General features: G+C 44.9%; 1 protein-coding gene across 1 annotated transcript in view; it reads left to right on the top strand.

Annotated features, from left to right (window-relative positions):
* Piwil3 (piwi like RNA-mediated gene silencing 3) overlaps positions 1–23276 on the top strand; it is a 32391-nt gene extending 9115 nt beyond the window's left edge. The window contains exons 7-19 of the mRNA XM_041648668.1: positions 1307–1418; positions 7844–7970; positions 8149–8266; positions 8974–9088; positions 9765–9952; positions 12604–12607; positions 14308–14517; positions 14838–14932; positions 19270–19340; positions 20066–20204; positions 21035–21160; positions 22856–23003; positions 23160–23276. Of these exons, the coding sequence (XP_041504602.1) occupies positions 1307–1418; positions 7844–7970; positions 8149–8266; positions 8974–9088; positions 9765–9952; positions 12604–12607; positions 14308–14517; positions 14838–14932; positions 19270–19340; positions 20066–20204; positions 21035–21160; positions 22856–23003; positions 23160–23276 (1570 nt within the window). The remainder of the gene's footprint in view (positions 1–1306; positions 1419–7843; positions 7971–8148; positions 8267–8973; positions 9089–9764; positions 9953–12603; positions 12608–14307; positions 14518–14837; positions 14933–19269; positions 19341–20065; positions 20205–21034; positions 21161–22855; positions 23004–23159) is intronic.
* Positions 23277–23619: the final 343 nt, after the last annotated feature.

The raw sequence follows: 23619 nt of genomic DNA, 5'->3' as shown, positions 1-23619 counted from the left end.
AATGCGCTGGGGTAACTGAGCATCTGTCTGCTCCTCCTTACAGAACACACAAAACTCACCCAAATTTAACTTGGAAATTCAAAATAGACTTTGTGAAAATATAATTTTATTAGAAACATCAGACTTTAGATGAAAGAAAAGCACTCCTAAATAAGACCCCAAAAAGAAAGGGGGGGAGCATAGGTAGAGTGTTGTAAGCACACTGTGAAGACATGAGGACAAATGGACAGGAAGGGAGAAAATGCTCTTGAGTCACACAGCTTGTAAAGGTGCTTACAGAATATAAACAGCACAATGAAAAGACAACTCGGTTTTTATGAATGAGGAAAGCATCTGACCAGACATGTTTCCAGACACTTGTTGGAAGGGAGCACACTGCTGACCAGGAAGTGAAGTGGTGCTCACCCTGGGTAACAGGGATGCTACTGTACCCAGTGTGCTACTTCACACTCATGGGGACAGCCAAGATAAACAGTCCAGTGCAGAGGTGACAAGTCAGAACCAACCACAAGTGAAATATCACTGGAGTGTAAAAAGTGTAGGACTCTGAAACCATTTCTCTGGAAAACAACCTGACATGCCCTCAGCGGTGACAATGACGTTACCCTTGACCCACTTATATAGGTATTTCCCATATAACCTGTATAGGAAACCACTCAGTTATACAGGTATTTCCCGTATAACCTTTATAGGAAACCCACTCAGTTATATAGGTATTTCCCATATCAGTTGTATAGGTATTTCCCATATAACCTATATAGGAAACCCACTCAGTTATATAGGTATTTCCAAAAGGAAGTGAGAGCCTGTGTCTACCAAGATGACCATAAATTCCATCACAGTCCAAAGCTGAGCAGACTTGATGTCTACCATTTTGTCAGTAGATGAGGCATTTTATGTTCATACAATGGAATATTACTTAGAAATAGGAACGTATGACATGCTTATGACTGGTGGAGGAAACAAGTCAGAAATGATTGTGTATTCTCTGAGTACTCTGATTTATATGAAATGTGTGACCAGGTCAGAGTGGAGAGAGACAAGAGCACTCAGTGACTGCCTTGGGTAGGACCAGGAGATTCGGGTTAGGTAAGAGCCACTTAGCATTTTGGCATTCTTTCTTGATAGATGAAATGTAAAACCTTGTTGATGATCAAATGGTCAACCCTGTGTATTCTAAAAAATAAGATGGACAAGACCCCTGGCATGGATGAACTTGCACAGTGTGTCAGAATTTGCAATACTTTCTTCCCAGCATGGCTGTGTACCATGAATGGTCAGAGCTTGATTCTTACCTCCACCACAGGTACAACAATAAAACCTACAGAATCGATGATGTCAACTGGGAGAAGAAACCTCAAGATACATTTGAAAAATTTGATGGCAGCCAGACCACCTACATAGACTACTACAGGGAGGTAAGGGATTTCTCTCTCTAAATATTTAAATCGTGAAGATGCTCATTAGATAAATTGATTTCTATGTTGTCTTTAGGTGGCTGAAACATGTATTAATACATTCTGCTCTATCTATGGAGGCATGGCCATTTACTGAAGAGGTCACAGAGTAGCTCAGAAAAGCAGAAAGGACTGAGCTGGGCAGATGAGGGAGAAACATGGGACTCAGGATGTGTCTGGCAGGTTTTGTCACCAACAAAGCTAGTAAGACAGGAACTGCGTGGGGCAGAAACCACCTGGAGTCACATTTTATGTGCTGGGTTAAACCAGATTGCACTGTGAGCCAATGGTATTGAGCAGAGTGTGATATATGCACCATGCAATATATATCACCTATATGTTGCTACCATATGTGATCATAACCATCACACATGCATGCACGCACACACATGTATCATATGGAGCGATGAACTCTTGGCATCTGTGCCATGTGCTTTCATCTTCTCACCCTTTCCTACCACTTCCTCATACACTGCCCACCTCTGCTCTCAAGTATTATATGTATCAAGTTCTTTACCCGTGTATCTATTTATGGATGTGTAAGTTGGTTCCGTGACTTGGCTCCATATCACACATATTTAGAAGACATGAAAGCAGAAGGGAACCCTTTTGGAGTGAGGAAAGGGGAATACAGAAGGCAGAGGTCAGGGCAATGGGAGCAAGACAGCAAAGTGTAATGGCACTTCATGTAACATGCATGAAGATGTCATAAGAAACTCCAGTCTTTTATTTGCTAACCGAAAAAAAGAAATGGAGACAGGAAAACTTAGTGAGGCAGTTGCTCTGGGGTCAAAGGATGATGGTATGGGTCTCAGGGGAGGGTGGGACAGGGCACAGGCGCCAGCTTGGGGACGGTTGGTGAGTACTGTGGTGGGGAGTCTCAGATAGGACAGGGTGTCATGAGGATACTCTAGAGCAGCTGCTTGGGCTGGAAAGATGATGCAAATTGTTCCACCAGAGGACCCAAGTCTGGTTTCCAGTACTCAAGCATACAGGAAGAAGGGTCCCCCAACAGTGAGGTATTGAATGGGAGGGCGGCATGAGAAAACACAAAAACAGCTGCTGAAGCTGCATGCAGGGTCTAAGTTTAGCAGAAATGACTCAGCAGAGAGGCTGGAAGACCCGTAACTGACATTTAGGAGGGACGAGGTTTTGCCCTTTTTGTAAGTCTCTTGGACTGGGGTGATGGCTTAGAGAGTGAAGTGCTCGCCACTCAAGCATGAAGACCCACATTTGAATCCCTGTCATCCACATAAAAGCCAGAGCTGGCAGTGTTTATAAACCACTGCTGGCATGTGGAGGCAGGATTGCAGAGACCTGTGGGCCAGTCTGCCTGATCTGTAGGGTTCAGGTGCAGTGAAACCCTGTCTTGAGGTAAGATGGTGAGTGATAGAGCAGGACACTTCATGCTGACCTCTAACCTACGCGCGCGTGCGCGCGCGCGCACACACACACACACACACACGCACATGCACACGTGCACTTGATGTAAGGAGACTGCTTGTTTGTTCGCAGCTTCCAAGAACTGAAATAACCACACAAAAACTGTATTAACTACAATGCTGCTTGGCCTATTAGCTTATGCATATTTCTAGCTCACTCTTATCTCTTAAATTAACCCATTTTTATTATATTTTGCCACGAGGCTCATGGCCTACTGCCAAGGTTCCAGCTAGCGACTTGCATCTTTCTCCTCTGGTGACTCCATGGTGTCTCACGACTCTGCCTTTTTTCTCCCAGCCTTCAGTTTAGTTTTCCCACCTAGCTCTACTCTGCCCTATCACAGGCCAAGCCAGTTTCTTTATTCATTAACCAATAAAAGCAACACATATACTGAGTGACTTTTCACACCATTTCCCCTTTTCTGTTTAAACAAAAAGGAAGGCTTTAACTTTAACATAGCAAAATTACATATAACAAAACAGGCATCAAGCAAGAATTACAGTTACAATATGTATATGTACTTTATCTTTTATCAGAACTAAGGAAAATTATAACTGTAACTAAGGAAACCTATAACTGTAACTATCTATTCTTTAATCCATCAAAGACTCCAGAAGGATATATTACCTAAGTAAACAGGAAGTTCCAGAACTCTAGAATTGACAGAGACATCTCATTGCCTAGACAGTCACCCAATGTTCTTCTGTATCATTGGGGTACCCATCTTCAGTATACAGGCCCATAGTATCTGGCAGACTTTTCCATGAAGCAGGAAATTTCAAAGACAGTTCCACCTATATTGGCAGTTTGTCAAGTCACTTTTTTGTGTGTCCTGCAGAATATCTAGCAGACTCTTTCATGAAGCAGGAACCCCAAAGGACATTCTAACCTTCTTTAGGCAAGTTCAGCAGTCATCTTTCTGTGGGTTCTATAAGTCCAGTCCATACAGCATAACATCAAGCAGGCCAAGGAAGAGCAGTTTCTTGCCCAAATGACTAACAAACTCCATGAGGAGCCTCTTCAATACCCATTTTCCTCTTGAATTGGTGCTGCCAGGAGCAGATGTGTCTCATTATTATAAAAAGTCCTAAGTTCTTAAAATATTTTAAATGGCATATTCTGTAGATCTTTGAAAGATTTGAAGATTACCAATCTAACTGAAATTTATCTCTCTATATCTAGAAAACCTAACATGACTACAAGCTTGACTATTATAGATGATTACCTATTAACCTGTATTTCTTAATTATACATTACATTTTTAAATGAGCTGCACAAACACAATCCCTTAATCAAGAGCAGAAATATACACATAACAAAATTGACCTTAAATTTGTATCAATAGACCAAGATCCATACCAATGCAAATCTCTATAACATATTACCCTTTAAATGTAAACAAACATTTATAAACAATATTTGGGGATATGGGCATAGTTCTCTCCAAATTGCTTCTTGCTTTTTGTTGGGCAAAGTAATTTTTGGGGGTATTCACAGAGATCTTTTAGGGGACCTTGGTCCATCAAGCCACATTAGTCTGGAAGGAGTCCATAGGTTCTCATCCTCTGTAAAACAAAAGAATCTCTTTTCCAAAGCAACAAATCCTTAGACCCAAATTTTGGAGTAAAGATACCTTTAAAATATATATGTTGGTTTAACTTATCAGCCCATATAATGAAATGTCTCTCTGTACTTAGCTTCTTCACAGTCAAAAAATTAAAGAAAACGCAATATGTATAATTCAGATTCTCTGTGCATATTCCATCTTTGTGTGGCTTATTTTTCTTATTCTATTATCTTTTCTACAAGTTTAATATTTTATTATCTTTACTCCTTGAATCTATGACTGTCTGTACTCTTTTATATTACATTTACTGTCTCTTTACTCTTTTTCCTCTCTCTCCCAAGCCTACGTACATTAAACACACTGTGCTTCATTTAGAAGTCTTTTTTTTTAAATTTATTTATTTATTAAGGATTTCTGCCTCCTCCCTGCCACCGCCTCCCATTTCCCTCCCCCTCCCCCGATCAAGTCCCTCTCCCTCATCAGCTCAAAGAGCAATCAGGGTTCCCTGACCCGTGGGAAGTCCAAGGACCGCCCACCTCCATCCAGGTTTAGTAAGGTGAGCATCCAAACTGCCTAGGCTCCCCCAAAGCCAGTATATGCAGTAGGATCAAAAACCCATTGCCATTGTTCTTGAGTTCTCAGTAGTCCTCATTGTCCGCTATGTTCAGCAAGTCTGGTTTTGTCCCAGGCTTTTTCAGACCCAGGCCAGCTGGCCTTGGTGAGTTTCCGATAGAACATCCCCATTGTCTCAGTGTGTGGGTGTACCCCTCGAGGTCCTGAGTTCCTTGCTCGTGCTCCCTCTCCTTCTGCTCCTGATTTGGACCTTGAGATTTCTGTCCGGTGCTCCAATGTGGGTCTCTGTCTCTGTCTCCTTTCATCGCCTGATGAAGGTTAATATTCAGGAGGATGCCTATATGTTTGTCTTTGGATTCACCTTCTTATTTAGCTTCTCTAGGATCGCGAATTATAAGCTCAATGTCCCTTATTTATGGCTAGAAACCAAATATGAGTGAGTACATCCCATGTTCCTCTTTTTGGGTCTGGCTTACCTCACTCAGGATAGTATTTTCTATTTCCATCCATTTGTAAGCAAAATTCAAGAAGTCCTTGTTTTTTACTGCTGAGTAATACTCTAATATGTATATATTCCATACTTTCTTCATCCATTCTTCCATTGAAGGACATCTAGGTTGTTTCCAGGTTCTGGCTATTACAAACAATGCTGCTATGAACATAGTTGAGCATATACTTTTGTTGTATGATAGGGCCTCTCTTGGGTATATTCCCAAGAGTGGTATTGCTGGGTCCAGGGGTAGGTTGATCCCGAATTTCCTGAGAAACCACCACACTGCTTTCCAGAGTGGTTGCACAAGTTTGCATTCCCACCAGCAATGGATGAGTGTACCCCTTTCTCCACAACCTCTCCAGCAAAGGCTATCATTGGTGTTTTTTATTTTAGCCATTCTGACAGGTGTAAGATGGTATCTTAAAGTTGTCTTGATTTGCATTTCCCTGATCGCTAAGGAAGTTGAGCATGACCTTAAGTGTCTTTTGGCCATTTGAAGTTCTTCTGTTGAGAATTCTCTGTTCAGCTCAGTGCCCCATTTTATAATTGAGTTGATTATCCTTTTACGGTCTAGTTTCTTGAGTTCTTTATATATTTTGGAGATCAGACCTTTGTCAGTTGCGGGGTTGGTGAAGATCTTCTCCCAGTCAGTGGGTTGCCTTTTTGTCTTAGTGACAGTGTCCTTTGCTTTACAGAAGCTTCTCAGTCTCAGGAGGTCCCATTTATTCAATGAGGCCCTTAATGTCTGTGCTGCTGGGGTTATATGTAGGAAGTGGTCTCCTGTGCCCATGTGTTGTAGAGTACTTCCCACTTTCTCTTCTATCAGGTTCAGTGTGTTCGGACTGATATTGAGGTCTTTAATCCATTGGACTTGAGTTTTGTGCATGGTGATAGATATGGATCTCTTTTCATTCTTCTACAGATTGACATCCAGTTGCATTTAGAGGTCTTTTATGTCCTATTGTGTATCTGAAATTTTTTTGTCCAGGAGCCTAGGAACACTTCTTAAAATGTTAAGCAGTGTTACAAGGATTCAAACTGCTTTGCTTTTTGGCTCTGCCCAGTCCAACATGGCGGAGGGGGATCCGTTCATTGCCTCTGAGAGCTATTCTATTTGCCCAGATCCAAGGTTAGGTCACAGCAGGTCTGTGTTGCCATTAAACAAGTTGTAGCACTCTGTTCATAAACTCCATTTAAATACTCCATAGCCAGACTTTCCAAAAGAGTCAGAGTTCGTACTGGCAGTATAGCCCAAGAAGTGACCGTTTCAATTGTTTTTTTTTTTCAATCGCTTAACCAGGAAGACCTTTCTCAAAGGAGCTGTGGCATGCTGCCAGCAAGCAGAGCAAGAAGCTGTGTTAAACTGTTTTCTTTCCTGTGTCCTTTTAATGCTTTCTCAGATTTTACATGGATCTAATCGACCATGCTGGTGCACCATTCTGTTGTAAGGAGGTCACTTGTTTGTTTCCAGCTGCCCAGAACTGAAACAACCACACAGAAACTGTATTAACTACAACACTGTTTGGCCTATTGGCTTATGCATATTTCTAGCTCACTCTTATCTCTTAAATTAACCCATTTCTATTATTTTAGATTTTACCATGAGGCTCATGGCCTACTGCCAAGGTTCCTGCTGGCAACGTGCATCTTTCTCCTCTGGCGGCTCCATGGCGTCTCATGACTCTGCCTTCTTTCTCCCAGCATTCAGTATAGTTTTCCCTGCCTAGCTCTACTCTGCCCTATCACAGGCCAAGCCAGCTTCTTTATTCATTAATCAACAAAAGCAAACACATACAGGACTTCCCACACCTCACACACACACAGGCAAGCACACTAGCTCATATTTATGCACATACATGCATATACCACAAACACAGATATATCACGAACACATTACACCTTTACAAGCATACACAGGCAAACATACTAGCACATACATACCCCACAGCTACAGACACATTGCACAATACAAGTACACTCTCACACATACATGCATACACCACAAACACATATATCAGACACGTTGCTTGCATGTGCGCACATGTGCATGCACACAGACACCACACAAGAGTTTGTCATCCATCTCCACACATAGTTTTGATGGTGTGTTTTATGGAGCCCTTCCCTTTGGCCACAGGTGCTTGTAAAGGCTGGGGTCTTACCACACCCATGTAGACAGAAAAATTCTCCACACATTTTTAGGGAAATAGTGGGTGTGGTGTCTCTGTGTCTTGTGTGACCCATGCTTCCCTTCCTGGGAAGTTACTGGAGTTGTGTTGACCTCTTGTCTTTCTCGCCTCCACGGAGCAGCGATACAAGACCATCATAACTCAGCCGGATCAGCCACTCTTGATGAGCTTGGGCAAGTGGAAGAAGGGCCAGATGTCTACACCTCATGAGCCTATCTTCCTGGTCCCTCAGCTGTGTTACCTGACAGGTATGACCTACATGGCTCTGTGGAAGTTAGCCCTTCTTTAAACATCAGGTGCAGAAACTCAGGCTTTCCCAGTACTCTGACCTGGAATTGCATCCTTTGAGGCAATTGGTTATTCTGCATTTTCTCTAGGACCAGTTGACCCTCACCTGTATGCTGTAGCTTCTTGCATTTTCCAAAGGTCTAGCACGTGCTGTATCTGAAAACCATAGCCTAATGGCGCAGCTGACTGACAGAATGAGAATGAGCCCAGTGAATCGGAGGATCACACTGAACAATTTCATGAAGGACATTCAGACGTAAGTACCTTTCTTGGTTGCTGTCTGCGTACCTGTATGTGGCATTGTACGCAGGTTGAGACCTGGGTGTAGCCTTTTGACACCTATGATCCTTCTGCTAAAACAATGACAATCATAAGCCAGGGATAGAAATTTGGGTCTGAAATCCCAGCATACTGGAGACTGAGACGGAACTTACAAACTTGTGTGGCCAGTTTGGGCAGCATAAAGAGATTCTGCCTCAAAACAGCTGGACAGATGGCTTTTTGGGTGAGCTGCCTACTGCGGAAGCATGAGGACCTGAGTTTATAGCTTGCATGAAAAGCCAGGCATTTACCTGCTATCCCAGGGGCTTGTTGGCCAGTCAATCTCACTCAAGTGGGTGAGGTCTAGGCACAGTGGGAGACCTTGCCTCAAAACTAAAGTGGAGAGCTATATATAGAGGAAGATCCCCCATTGTTCTAGAATCTACATGTAGATACATGGGTGAGCTCTCATATATATGCATACATATATAATACATAACAATGATTATAGACGTGGTCCTTTGTGGGCAGAACAGCTTCATCTTCCTGACACTCAAGTGTTAGCTTCCAACAAGGGGAGACTGGCCCAGAAGTGAGTGCACAGGCCCAAGAGGAAAAGACATCACCCTCAGAGTTTTGTCTGTGGCATCATAGTGTAGAGTAAGACCTTGGATTCAAGTTATTTTCTTGCTTGTTTTTCAGAAATCAGAACATAAAAAATGAGTTCCTGCAGTGGAAGGTGACGTTTGATGGCAACAGTCTGTCTGTGCCAGGAAGAGTTCTGAGCTCAGTAAAGCTTTTCCAAGGTGCCCGATCGGTAAGCAGGTTGGAGTTGGCCATAGCACCTTCAGCTCAAAACCCATTAATAACCACAATTGTCGCTTTTTACCCCTCAAGATGACCTCATTGTGTGAGGGGACGAATGTTTGATAGGAGACATCTGCCATGCTTAGTACCGAAGCAAGCTCTGAACTCCATCTTTAAGAGAATTGTGGGCATTTGCTGCTGGGGATAGAAGTTCCTGTGTTTGGGCTGCTCCCTGGGCCAGGATGGCTTGGCGGAGCCCCAGGGCATCAGTATGGGTCAGAAGTGTAACAGGTCAGAATGGAAGCTAGGCAGAGCGAATAGTTTTGATTAGTTAGAGTAGAGAGATGCCGAGGCAGGTTGGTCTCATCTGCCAGTCTGCACCAGACTTCGGTTTGTCTATGTAGGAGGTTAGCGCCATCTGCTTCTCTCACCAACTGTGGTTAGAGGCCCAGTTTCCCTCACCTGTATCTTAAATACCAAATTTACTCCATATTTGAGAAGAGAGTCCCAAGGCCAAGGTGGGGAGTCCTGCAGCTCCGGGCAGCCTTGGCTTTCAGTTTCATAAGGAGAAAAGATGGACATACTCACAAATTCGTAGGCAGCAGAAAGGTCACACTGCAGGAAGGAACCGATGACGCCAACCTGTCAAACCGTGTGTTTTCTATGTCTTGAATATTCCTTTCCAGTACACAGTCAAACCACACCTACAGAACTGGCTAAGGAACTCGAAGAACATAGCCTTACATAGAGCAAAGTCCTTAGATCGCTGGGTGGTCCTGCACACCAGGAGCTGCTCCTCCCAGGTCAACCGGCTAGTGAGCACGCTCGACAAGGTCACTGAAGAAATGAATATAAAAATGTCCCGGGCAGCAAGGTAAGCAGGGACCAAGTATGTCCTAGTCTGAACCAGCTGGTTACCCTTGGGAAGCCAAATTGCAAGAATTATTACTTTGTAGGAATCGTGTTCTCTTAAACAAAAAAAAAGCTTATTTCAATTTTTTTCAACCCAGAAAGAAACCTTATAATAGATTTTTTTTGAAAAAATAAAAAATTTAAACATATCTTTTTTCATTATACATACCAATCCCAGTTCCTACTCCTTCCCCTCCTCCCATTCCCTCCACTTACCCTCCCCCACCCCACCCCCATCCACACCTCAGGGTAAGGGACATTGCTTCGGGGAAGGTCCAAGGCCACTATATCCAGGATGAGCAAGGTATCCATCAAAAGAGAATGTAAAACTGTTTCAGTAAAAAAATGATTTTTATTTGAAAAAGACAAGCAATTGTTATTTCATATAGTGATTAAAAATAACTTTCTGTTGGTTGTGGGGAATGGAGCTAGAGAGATGACTTGGCTGCTCTTAGGAGTACCGGACTTCTGTTCTTAGCACCCATGCCACGGAGAATCACTGCTGCCTGGAACTCCAGTTCCAGGGAATCTGATGCCCTCTGCTGACCTCTGTAGGCACCTCAGGCCCCCACCTTATAACACAGACACAGGTACACACACACATACACACACATCACACACACATATACACACATATACACATGCCACACACACATACACCACACACATACATACACACATATACACATGCACCATATGCACATATGCGCACATAACATGCATATATGCACACGGACATACACCACACACACATATGTACACCACACACACATGTACACCACACACACATATGTACACCACACACACATATGTACACCACACACATACACACACCACACACACACACCACACACACATATACACATATGCGCACATAGCGAGCACATATGTGCACGGACATACACCACACACATGTATACCACACACACGTACACCACACACACACGTACACCACACACACACGTACACCACACACACACGTACACCACACACACATATGCACATATGCACACATAGCGTGTACATATGCGCACGGACATACACCACACACACACGTACACCACACACACATGTACACCACACACACACGTATATACACACACACATAGACATCTTGTACCAGGCATGGTAGTCCACGTCTTTACTCTCAGCACTTGGGAAGCAGAGGCAGGCAGATCTCTGTAAGTTCAAGGCCAACCTGATCTACATAGTGAGTTCCAGGACAGCTAGGGATATAGGGAGACCTTGAGTTTTGTTTTAGTTTTGTTAATCGCATACATGCAAGCCATAGCACACAGCAACAGAGCAGAGGGGACTGCCTGAGGGGGTCGGTTCTCTCCTTCCACGTCGTGGTCCTGGAGAGCGCTCAGGTCACAAGGCCCTCATTACTGAGCCCTCTGGCTGGCCCCTCATTTGGTGATGTCTTTTTGTTAGTAGCACCCCCTGGCTGCTGTGACAAATGTCACATATGTAGTTGCTAAAGTTGCACACACATTTTATTCTTGTTCAGACGTCCCAAGGGAGTTTGTTTCTGTCTCTGTTTTGTTTTGTTTGCTTTTTCCCACCTTAAATCAAGCATCTGATATAGCTGAGCATCTTTCCTCTGGTCAGTTTCTGGAGGCTGCCTGTGTTCCTTGGCTCTTGGTCCTTTCCTCTGTATTCACAGAGCGTCTCCCAGCCTTTACCTCTAATACCACACCACTCCCAGGAATCACCCATCCTCTTGATAAAACTTCCTAAAATCTGCTCAAAATGAAGCATGTCTAAGTCTTCCAATCATCACCCGTCAACCCGGATCTGTGGTCTGTGCATGTGAGGTGCCACGGAAGGCATGGGATTTAGTAGCTCCGAATGGGCGAGGGCTGTGAAGCAGCTAGGTGGTTGGAGCGCACGCGGACACACTGCAAAGGCTAGCCCAGCCAGGCCAGCACCAGGGCGCCTTTTCCCTCAGGACGAGTTGGTCTCTCCTGAGCACAGTGCAACCGGGGAGGGGTGGGGTCAGGCGGAGACACTGTATTAGGCAAGACTGCCTTGGACTGGGTGTTTCAGAGTGACCCTCTTGCCCCCACCCCCTGCAGACACAGGGAGTCCCCTCTGATAGTTCTGATTAGGGCATTGACTCATTTTCTAGACTTCCCAGTGTAGGGTCTAGAGTTTGAACTCACAGGGACCTCAAATGAGCCGCCAAGTATGTGTCCCTCGCTGTGCCTGGGAGCATTCCTCAGTTGAGTCGGAGGATGCTCTGTGTCACCTGTCTAACTCAGGTTAGCCCCTCCATTGTTACACTTACAAGCTGGTGATCCTGACATGTTTTTATTTTGATTTCTTAAAATATTTTTATTACATTTATTCATCCATGTATTTCATTTTGGGGCAGGGCAGAGCACACATGCAAGCTGGCAGGAGCTGGCTTTAGTCCTCCTTTAGTATGTAGGGGACAAGGACTGAACTCTGGCCATTAGGTTGTCACCAAATACCTTTAACCACGGAGAAACCCTGCCACCCCAACTCCCTTTTTAAGAGTTGTGCTGAAATGCCTACCTTGGCATTTTATGTGTCTGGTTTTCTCTTTCTTGCATGGTTGAAGCACTTCTCTGTTCACCTTCTAAACAGGATGGTATGTTTGTTTTCCAGGCACCAAGTCAATGAGGATCCTGGCTCCTTTAGGCAAGCATTACAGAAACATGTTTCACAAGATACTCAAATGGTGAGGAGCTGATTCACATCCAGGGACTGTTCTAAAAGTGGCAGTTGCATGTATTTTATTTAATTATGTTAAACTATGTCATAAGTGTGTCTGTGTGTGGGTATGTTATGTGTCGTGTGTGTTCGTGTGTCTTGTGTGTTGTGGGGGGCACGTTGTGTGTCGTGTATGTCGGTGGGGGGCATGTTGTGTGTCGTGTGTGTGTCGGTGGGGGGCACGTTGTGTGTCATGTGAGTCGTGGGGGGCACGTTGTGTGTTGTGTGTGTGTCGGTGGGGGGCACGTTGTGTGTCATGTGTGTTGTGGGGGGCACGTTGGGTGTCGTGTGTGTCGGTGGGGGGCACGTTGTGTGTCATGTGTGTCGTGGGGGGCACGTTGGGTGTTGTGTGTGTGTCAGTGGGGGGCACGTTGGGTGTTGTGTGTGTGTCAGTGGGGGGCACGTTGGGTGTTGTGTGTGTGTCGGTGGGGGGCACGTTGGGTGTCATGTATGTGTCTGTGGGGGGCACGTTGGGTGTCATGTGTATGTGTCGGTGGGGGGCACAGTGTGTCCTGTGTGTGTCTGTGGGGGGCACGGTGTGTCCTGTGTGTGTGTCGGTGGGGGGCACGGTGTGTCCTGTGTGTGTGTCAGTGGGGGGCACGTTGGGTGTTGTGTGTGTCTGTGGGGGGCACGTTGGGTGTTGTGTGTGTCTGTGGGGGGCATGGTGTGTCCTGTGTGTGTCTGTGGGGGGCACGGTGTGTCCTGTGTGTGGGGGGGGGCACGGTGTGTCCTGTGTGTGGGGGGGGGCACGGTGTGTCCTGTGTGTGTGTCTGTGGGGGGCACGGTGTGTCCTGTGTGTGTCTGTGGGGGGCATGGTGTGTCCTGTGTGTGTCTGTGGGGGGCATGTTATGTGTCCTGTGTATGTTTGTATGCGGGCATGTCTATGTTAGTGCAGTCACCCATGGAGGTTGGAAGAGGGCTGCTGACTAGAACTGGAGTTACAGGCGGTTGTATATGAGTATGTTTACATATGAACAAGCACACACATAAATTAAAACAAATATGTTTAAAGAATAAAATACTATGCCCATGATTTTCCCGCAGATTCATAGACAGGCACATAGAAATCATTTTCCTTAACAGACTTTTGACACCTTGTAAGTCATGGGGTATCTGCAACCCCCAAGTTCACTTGCTAAGTGGTAACTGAAGTAATAGTGCCTATCTCAGTGGGTCGCTGGAAGAATTAATGGAGAAAATGAAGGTGTGTACCCCACACATGAGTGGTCTTGGGGAACCTGGTGAAATGATCTGGCTTCTTCATCCCACCTTGAAATAAAAATAATGCCATGGTGAATTCTTAGACATTGGATAATCAGAATAAAAGTTTTATGATTATTTTTTTTAAAGCCATGGACCCACACAACCAAATTGGCCCGTCTTCTTCCCCATGCCTTCATGGGAGTTGGGGTTGGAGTTAGAGGTAGCAGTGTGCTTCACGCTGTAATTCTAGATAGTCCTCCTGCCTAGAGACAATGCTGACTTAATCCACAACCTCCCTTGAGTGGTCTCCACCTGGAGACGGTTTTCCCTTTCATGCCACTGTGCCACTGTGGAGGTGCTTCCATCTTTCTCCAGGTGGTGTGTGTGCTGCCTGACAACGGAAAGCAAAGATACGAGGAGATAAAAACATTTCTGTGCGTTGAGAAGCCAGTCCCCAGCCAGTGTGTTGTAGCATCGACCCTGAATAATGAAAGGAATCTCACTACTATAGTCACCAAGATCGCTCAGCAGATGAACTGCAAGATGGGAGGTGCCCTCTGGAAGGTGGACACAGGGGTATGTAGAGTTCTGTCTCTGGAAGGTGGGCACAGGCGTATGCAGGGTCCTGTCTCTGGAAGGTGGACACAGGGGTATGTAGAGTTCTGTCTCTGGAAGGTGGGCACAGGCGTATGCAGGGTCCTGTCTCTGGAAGGTGGGCACGGGCATATGCAGGGTCCTGTCTCTGGAAGGTGGACATGGGCGTATGTAAGGTTTTGTCTCCTGAGTTAACATATTTGTAGTGAAACTCAAGTGTCTACCCTTTCATTTAGTTTTAGCTTTTTCTTGTTTTGTTCTAACCCAACTTACTATCTCTTGTACAAAAACTAAAAATCAAGATGGAGAAGACGATGTTCATTGGAATTGATTGTTTCCATGACATTGTGAGCCGGCAGAAGTCGGTTGCAGCACTCGTGGCCAGCACCACGGAAGACTTAACCACGTGAGTGAGCCCCAGAGGCAGACTTTGTGCTAGCAGCCTCCAGGAGCTTAGGAAGGAGGAACGGGCTCCTCTCTCTAGACCCTCATAACACTGCAACCCTCTAACACAGTTCCTCATGTTGTAGTAACCCCCAACCATAAAATTATTTTCATTGCTATTTCATAACTGCAGTTTTGCTTGATATCATAATGTAAATATCTGAGATGCAGGATATGGGATATGTGGTCCCTGTGAAAGGGCTGTCTGCCTCCTCATGGTATCATGACCCCAGGCTGGAAACCACTGCTCTAGCCAGATTGACCTTCCCAGCTCGCCCTCTGGATGGTGTGACTGGAGACTGCACTCATGTTTCCTGGCAGCCCGAACCCAAATAATCACACAGAACCATATTAATTACCACACTGTTTGTCCAATGGCTCAGGCATGTTCCTAGCTATTTCTTACCTTTTTTTTCTGTTTTTTTTTTTTTTTGAGACGGGGTTTCTCTGTAGCTTTGGAGCCTGTCCTGGAACTAGCTCCTGTAGACCAGGCTGGCCTTGAACTCAGAGATCCACCTGCCTCAGCTGGGACTAAAGGTGTGTGCCACCACTGCCTTAGTTCTTATATCTTAAATTAACCCATTTCTATTAATCTGTATATCACCATGAGGCTGTGGCCTACTGGTGAGGTTCAGAGTCTTTCTCCTTTGACAACTATATGGCATCTGCCTGACTCCGCCTTCTTTCTCCCAGCATTCAGTTTAGTTTTCCCACCTAGCTCTATTCTGCCCTGCCATAGACCAAAGTGGCTTCTTTATTAACCAATGGCAAAAGACATATTCATAGCATACAGAGGCAAATACCGCTTCATTTCCCCTTTGCTGTCTAAATAAAAAGGAAGGTTTTAACTTTAACATAGTAAAATTACACAAAACAGGTATCAAGAAAGAATTACAGTTACAATATTTCTTTGTGTCTAAAGCTTCATATCTAATTTGTTTTCATAGCTAAGGAACACTATAATTATAATTATCTAGTTTTCATCTCCATCAAAGACCTCAGAAGAATATAATATTGTCTAATTAAACAGAAAGTGCATTGTAAGCAACTTCCAAAACTCTAGAATTGACAGAGACATTTTGCTTCCTACAGTCACCCAAAGTTCTATAATGTTGGGGCATCCATCTTCAACCTATAGGCCCATAATATCTGGCAGACTTTTCCATGAAGCAGAAAATTTGAAAGAATGTTTTGCCTATATTGTCAGTTTGTCAGTCACTTTCTTCTGTGTCCTGCGGAATGTCTGGCAGACTCTCATGAAGCAGGAACCCTGAAGAACTGTCCCAGCTTCTTTAGGGAACTTCTTTAGCTGTCACTTTTCTGTGCATCTTGTATGTCCAGTTCATATAGCATATGATCAAGCAGTCTAGCCAAGAGCAATTTCTTGCCCAAATAGCTAGCTGAAGCCCAAATGTCACACTGAAGGCAAATTGCATGAGTTTCTTCAATGCTCATCAACTTCTCTGAAGCAATTGGTGCTGCCGGAAGCAGGCATGACTTACTGCCGAGAAAAGTCTAAGTTCTATAAAATCGTTTAAATGCCATATTCTGTAGGTCTTTGAAGTGTTGAAGATTACTAATATAACTGAAATATATCTCTATATTTCTAGAAAACCTAACATAATTAAAAGTTTTATTATAGATGACTATCCATTAATCTGTTAACTATATACCACATTTTTTAAATGAGCTGCAAACACAATACTTTAAACAGGAGCAGAAATACATATACACAGTGTAACAAAATTGACCTTAAATATGTATCAATAGACCAAGATTCATACTAATACAAAGTATTCATTTCTATATCACATCCCCCTTTAAATGAAAACGTTTATGAGCAATCATTCTGGGAATTTGGGCATAGCTTTCTCCAAACTCCTTCCTGTTATTTGTTGGGCAAAGTATTTTTAGGGTTCATGGAGACCTTTTGGGGGTCTTGTCCCATCAGACCACATTAGCCTGGAAGGAATCCACAAGTTTCCATCCTCTGATAAAACAAAAGCAGAACATCTTTTCTAAAGTAACATATCCTTAGACCCCAATTTGGATGTGCATATTCTGGTTTAACTTAGCAGCCTGTACAATGAAATGTCTCTCTGTAGTTAGCTCATTCACAGTCACAAAATTCAAAGAAAATATAATAATATACATAATCCACACTCTTTGCATATTTTCCATCTCTACTTGGCTTTTTTTTTACCTTATTTTATTATCTTTATTCCTTTAATGTTTGACTGTACTCTTTCTTCTCTCTCTCTTAAGGCCATGTACATTATCCAACAATGTGACCCATTTAGAGGTCTTTTGATTTGTTTTGTCTGCATCTGTCTTTATTGAGTATCTGAAATCCTTTTCTGACCAGGAGTGCTTCTAAGAATGCTAAGCAGAGTGGCTAGGACTAATGCTGCAACTTTGCTTGTTGGCTTTGCCCAGTCCAACTTGGAGGTGGTATGTTCACCGCCGGCTCTGGGACCACCACTCAGTTCTGGGAAGCAGTTGGCCCATGCTGCTACCAAGTAACTTGCAGCATGCTGCCCACAGTCTGTATTCAAGTGCTCCATAGCAGGACCTCCCCAAAGAGCCAGAGCCATTTGTGCCACCAGCACAAACCAGAAAGCTGTCTCTTAAAGGAACCACATAGTTTTTGCTGCTAATGCTGAATCAGAAGCCTTTTCTTAAAGGAGCCATGCCTCTGCTCACCACCAGAAAACAGTCTATCTGAAAATGTGTGGCTGCCAAGAAACCCCAATTGACTCCCCATTTTTTGTGAGTCTAGAAGCCCTCTTTTTTTTAAGGTCTTATGTAGATCCATGCCAGACAGTGGGTACCATTTGTAAATGGGAGACTGTGGTTGGTTTCCTAGCTCTCCAGACCCAAATCCACAGAAACTATATTAATCACAACACTGACCAACAGCTCAGGCGTGTTCCTAGCTAGTGCTTTTATATTAAATTAACCCGTTTCTATTAATCTGTGTATCACCATGAGGCTGTGTCCTACTGCTAAGGTTCCAGCAGCTTTCTCCTTCAGTAGCTATATGGCATCTGCCTGACTCTGCCTTCTTTCTCCTTGCATTCAGTTTAGTTTTCCCGCCTAGCTCTATTCTGCCCTGTTGTAGGTCAAATTAACTTCTTTATTAACCAGTGAAAATAAAACACTTTCACAGCATGCAGAGGGAATCCTTTATCAGGAAGGATCCCTTTATTTTCTTTACTACCCACCAGAAACACTAGTAGCTGTGCCAGGTCTGTTGGCATAGCCCTGTAGACCCATACACAGGTGATCAAAGCAGGAAGGTAGACAGTCCAAGACCAACTTTAGCCATGTGACATGATCATTGCTTCAAACAATAAAACCTGTCAACTGAGAGCAGGATCTCCTGCTATCTGTTTAGGAGTGGGAAGTTGGCACCCCCATGGCTGATGCCATGCGCTATATAGTTCTTGATTTCAAACCAATAATGTTCTTTTGTTCTGAGGTATCTTTGGAACCAGAAAATAATGTGCTATGGGCGGGGGGGAGTAGTTGTTGATGTGTTTAGTGGATGTGTTCATATATATGTGTGTATGCATACTCATGAATGTCGAGGTTGGATGTTGACAGTCTTCTTCCATTACTCTTCATGTTATTTTTGAAGCAGTGTCTCTCATTAAACCTGGAGCTCATTGACTAGGTTGGCTGGTCAGTGAACTCCAGGAACCATCCTGTCTCCACTGCCCCAGCACTTGGATTATAAGCAGGTTTTATCATGCCTGGCTTCTTATGTGGGTACTAGGGACCTGAACTCAGTTCCTTGCCCTTTCATGGCAAGCACTTGACCAACTATACTCATCTCATCAGCCCCAGAATGGGTGTTTCTGAGCTTGTCCTATGTCCAGATTTAGGGAATATGGCAGTAAAAACGTCAAACCAGAAATGTCGATTCTGTCCTGAGGAACTAGTTACTCATCAAGTGACTGATAAGAAACAAATCTATCGTGTGACACCCCAGGGCCAGATGTGTTTACTCCCAGGAAGGGAATAGAAGCAAAGCCATGGATGACTTGATGGCTACGGAAGTTGTCACAGCGGCTGTGGGTATTGAGAGACAAGCTGCTTTGTCCTATGGCACAGTTAATGTTTTCAAGCTATGTGTGTGTTCAACTCCCGCCCACCAAATGGCCAGACAGCATACAAAATCCTTCACTGAATCTTGTTTCTGATGGTGATATTGACTGGGGAAGAGGTGGTTGTGAATTAATTCAGAATCCAAGTGGCAAAATAAGGTTTCTGATTGGTCAACTTCTCTGTAAACAGGTGGCACTCCCAGTGTCTCTTTCAGGATACAGCAGAGGAGATTGTCAATGACCTGCAGAGCTGTCTGCAAGGTTAGTGCCTGAGGAGGCTGGTGAACCTAACTCCCTGCCGGCATTCTCGACAATTGGGCATGCTGTCCCCACAGGTCACTGGTTATGATTGAAAATATTTCCATGCGAGTGCACGCATGTGCATATGAAGGCATGCATGCAAAGGCATGCATATATACAATGAAGGCCAGAAGACAATCTTGGCTGTCATTCTTTAGGCACCATCTACTTGGCTTTTGGGGGACGGTCGGTTACTGACCTGGAGCTCATGGTTAGGGTAGGCTGGCTGGCCAGGGAGCTCCAGGGCTCTGTCCTTCTCCACCTGCCCAGCTCTAGGATTTACAAACACACCCCATCATGTCTGACAGTTTTATATGGGTTATGGGGACCAAACTCATATCATTACTGACTGAGCTGTCTCTCTAGCCTGTGTGTATCATTTGTGGGGAGATGATAGGGTAAAAATGGGGTCAGGGATGTCTGTCCACCTAGCAGTGACTACAGTGGACTCAGGCCAGTGACACTGGCCATCAGCCCACCGGGCAGAGTCTCCCTGCCTTATACTTGTCTATCTCGGGACTTCAGGGAGATAAATGTTAAGAAACCTTGGGCTATCCTGAGGTTGTAGATAGTGAAACTTCAGGAAGCTAAGGCTCTTAGAAGATCAATCTAGAAGGTGTTAGAGTAACAGAAGTTGGCCCTCCTGGTTGCAGTGTGTTCACGTACCTTCTCCCACTCCCATTCAGCTGCCCTGAATTCCTGGGTTGCAAACGAAAAGCAGAAACCCCAGAGCGTGGTGGTATATCGGGATGGAGTAGGGGATGGCCAGCTACAGGCCCTGCTGGAAAAGGAGGTTCGGCAGTTCCAGAAGTTCTTCACCTCTAGGTGGGTATGAACCCCGTGAGTAGATGGGGAATACTTTGGATTTGGAGGAAAATCTGTTCTGCAACCAACACAGTGAAAGGAACTTGGTACAATGTGGGTTTAGTGCAGAAAACAAATGCCCCTCGTGCTTTTTGGCTTTTTTCATGGAGCCAGAAGATTGTTTGTCCCTCCATAGATTTTCCCTCTTATTGCCTTTCATGTTGTGGTCATCTCTGTCATTGTCTCCTCCTTCATCACCACCCTCTTTCCTTCTCATTCTTTTTCCTTTTTCACCTTTCTTCCTCTCCTCCTCCCTCTCCTCCTCCATTTTCTCCTCTATTTCCTCCTTTCTCTCCTCCTCCTTCCTCCCTCTCCTCTTCTTCCCTCTCCTTCTTCCTCTCTATCCTTCCTTCTCTCTCCCTTCCCTCCTTCCTCCCTTCTTCCCTCCTCTTCATCTTGCAGTACTGGGCACAAGAGCCTCATACTCAAACTTTAGATCCTCCTGCCTTGGTCCCCCTAGTGGGTAGGACCCCGGGCCTGCACTACCATGCTGGTTTCTGTTCCAATTATAGCTGTCTATGCATAGGCATTTCCCTGCTCTGATCTAGACAGCCTGCCCTGCTGTGTTCTCTGTCCTCATCCGAGAGGTCTGTTGCCCAGGACAGCTGCAAAATGCCCCTGAGGTTGTGTGGAAGGAACCTTTCCCCTCTGTGGGGGACTGTGAGTGGATGCTGCTGCCTGAGTGGGAGCCCCACTGTGTGGGGGAGGGGATCCCACAGCCTTGAGCTCCCTCTGATTTGGCCTCAACTATGATGTTCCCCACAGAATGACCCTTGTCCTCTTTTTTAAAGCATCAAGCTAACATTCATCGTGGTGAAGAAACGGATCAACACCAGGTTTTTTGTTGAAAATGGAGATAAAGTTACAAATCCGCCTTCAGGGACTGTTGTTGACCAAGTAGTGACCAGGAAAGAGTGGTAAGCCAGCTCTGCACTGACTTCAGCAGACTCATTCAATTCTTCACTTAGTAGCTGCTCTTACTTTGCCCCCTGCTCCTCCACTCCCTGCCCCTTGCTCTCCCCTACCCCCGCTGATTTCTGATGTATCTGAACTAGCAGTGTTACTATTGCTCTGACAAAACACCATGACCAAAAAGCAAGCTGGGGAGGAAAGGGTTTATTTGGTTTACATTTCCACGTTGCTGTTCCATCACCAAAGGAAGTCAGGACAGGAAGGGCAGGAACCTGGAGGCAGCAGCTGATGCAGAGGCCATGGAGGGGAAACTGCTTACTGCTTCCTCTTGGCTCGCTCAAGCTATTTTCTTATAGAACCCAGGACCACCAGCCCAGGGGTGGCACCTACCACAATGGGCTAGGCCCTCCCCATCAATCACCAATTAAGAAATAGCCCTACAGGCTTGCCTACAGCCCAATCTTATGGAGGCATTTTCTCAGTTGAGGTGCCCTCCTGATGACTCCAGCTTAAGCAGTCTTTACTGGGGGATTCTTTGAGAAATCATGTTTGGTCTTGGGGTCACTTGAGTTTTTTAATCCAATTTTTGTGTCTATTACCAAATAGTGGTTAGTTTTTATGTGACCCTCAAGCCATTTTAATTATTAATCTAGAAGCAACAGTTGTGCATGTATGGACAGTTTGAAATCATGGATAAATGTGATATGGAGGGCCAGTCAGATGAGATGGTTCCATGGGTAAAGTCACTTAGTCACCAAGCCTGATGAGTTTGGTCCCGGGATCCGTGTGGTTGGAGAGCATGACTCTCCGTAGCAGCTCTGTGTCTGCCATTTGGAGTTTGAGCACATTCTGAATAATCTTAGGGAACGGTGAGAATCTTGGTCTCCACATCCACATCAAATTATAGGTGAGATGTGTTTCATCCCATTTGAAAATGTGCTGGCTTTGAGGCATCAGCAGGTGGTGTGTGTCGTGTCTGTATCTGTATGTGTCTCTCTGGGGGCAGGAGCAGATGCCGAGATCACGGAGTGCTGCTTACTGGCTTGCCCGAACACTAATTTGGTGGGGAATTTTTCTCCATCTTGACTGTTGGCCACAGGGTCTCTCAGTGCACTTGGCTGGCCAGAAAGCCCCAGGGATCCTCCTGTCTCCATCTCCTCAGTGCTCGGGTTCAGACATGTCCTCTGACGCATGCCCAGCTTTTGTTTTGTGTTCTTCCAGTGTGTGTGCTGTGGGCCTGCACTCAGTCCCTAACCCCAAGGCATTTTCTTTTTTTTTTTTAATATTTATTTATTTATTATGTATACAATATTCTTTCTACATGTATGCCTGCAGGCCAGAAGAGGGCACCAGACCTTATTACAGATGGTTGTGAGCCACCATGTGGTTGCCGGGAATTGAACTCAGGACCTTTGGAAGAGCAGGCAATGCTCTTAACCGCTGAGCCATCTCTCCAGCCCCCCAAGGCATTTTCTTATCAGCTGTAACCCCATGGGCATTACTGTGTCAACAGCAGCTTGCCCATTCCTCTTCATGAATTTTCTTCATCAAATTGTGTTTCACCAGATACACGGATTTCTAAGCTTAAAGGCATAAGTGGACTCCCATAGTTTAGAAGCTGAACGCTTTAGCTTCCGATTCAAACTTTTCCTTTACTTCTAAAGTGAGCTGATGTCTGTCTGTGCCCTCTGCTCTCTCAGGTATGACTTCTATATTGTGAGTCAGACTTCCAACAGTGGCACCGTCACCCCCACTCATTATAATGTCATCTATGACACGAACGGCCTGACTCCCAACCAGGTTCAATGCTTGACCTACAGACTCTGCCACATGTACTACAATCTGCCGGTAAGCCCTGTGCATGTGTTTCAAAATTAGTATTCATTTGTTTTTAAAAACGGCAATTTTGAACCATCTATGAAAATGTAAACTTGGAGAAAGCCCCTGCATTGTTTGAGTTGATGAAAGGTTTAGCCAAAGTCTTTTGTTTCCTTCCTCCCGAAGGGTATCATCCGAGTCCCTGCTCCATGCCACTACGCACACAAGCTGGCTTACTTCGTGGGGAAGAGCATCCACCAGAAGCCAGCATCATCGCTGTCAGACTGTCTCTATTACCTTTAGCTACACAGGAAGCAGTGACATCAAAACCCACAACTGACACGTTTTTTTCTTTTCCAAGCTGGGTGTTTTCCCCCTGCCCTGCCCCCAACAGTTTATTTTTTTAAGACATGAATAGAAACAGCACCGTGAGCTAGTCTTCCTGTCCCACAATGCTCTTCTGCGCTGCCTCTCCATCCCCTAACACAGGACTGTCACCTCAGAAGCAGTGCTTTGGAGCAGTGGTGGGTAGATGTACTGACAAAGAAAAAAAGAGAGCCAGAGAAAGGGAAGCTGGAAGGGAAGAGCCAGAAGCAAGCATTCAGAAACAGACCACAGGCAGAAGACGTAGCTGCTCCCACTGAAA

This window comes from Microtus oregoni, unplaced genomic scaffold (genome assembly GCF_018167655.1).
Source record: "Microtus oregoni isolate MIOR12 unplaced genomic scaffold, Mior012 000003F_ref0000135, whole genome shotgun sequence".
NCBI lineage: Eukaryota > Metazoa > Chordata > Mammalia > Rodentia > Cricetidae > Microtus > Microtus oregoni.
Note: the sequence above shows the minus strand (reverse complement) of the source record. Positions and strands in the feature narration are given on the sequence as shown.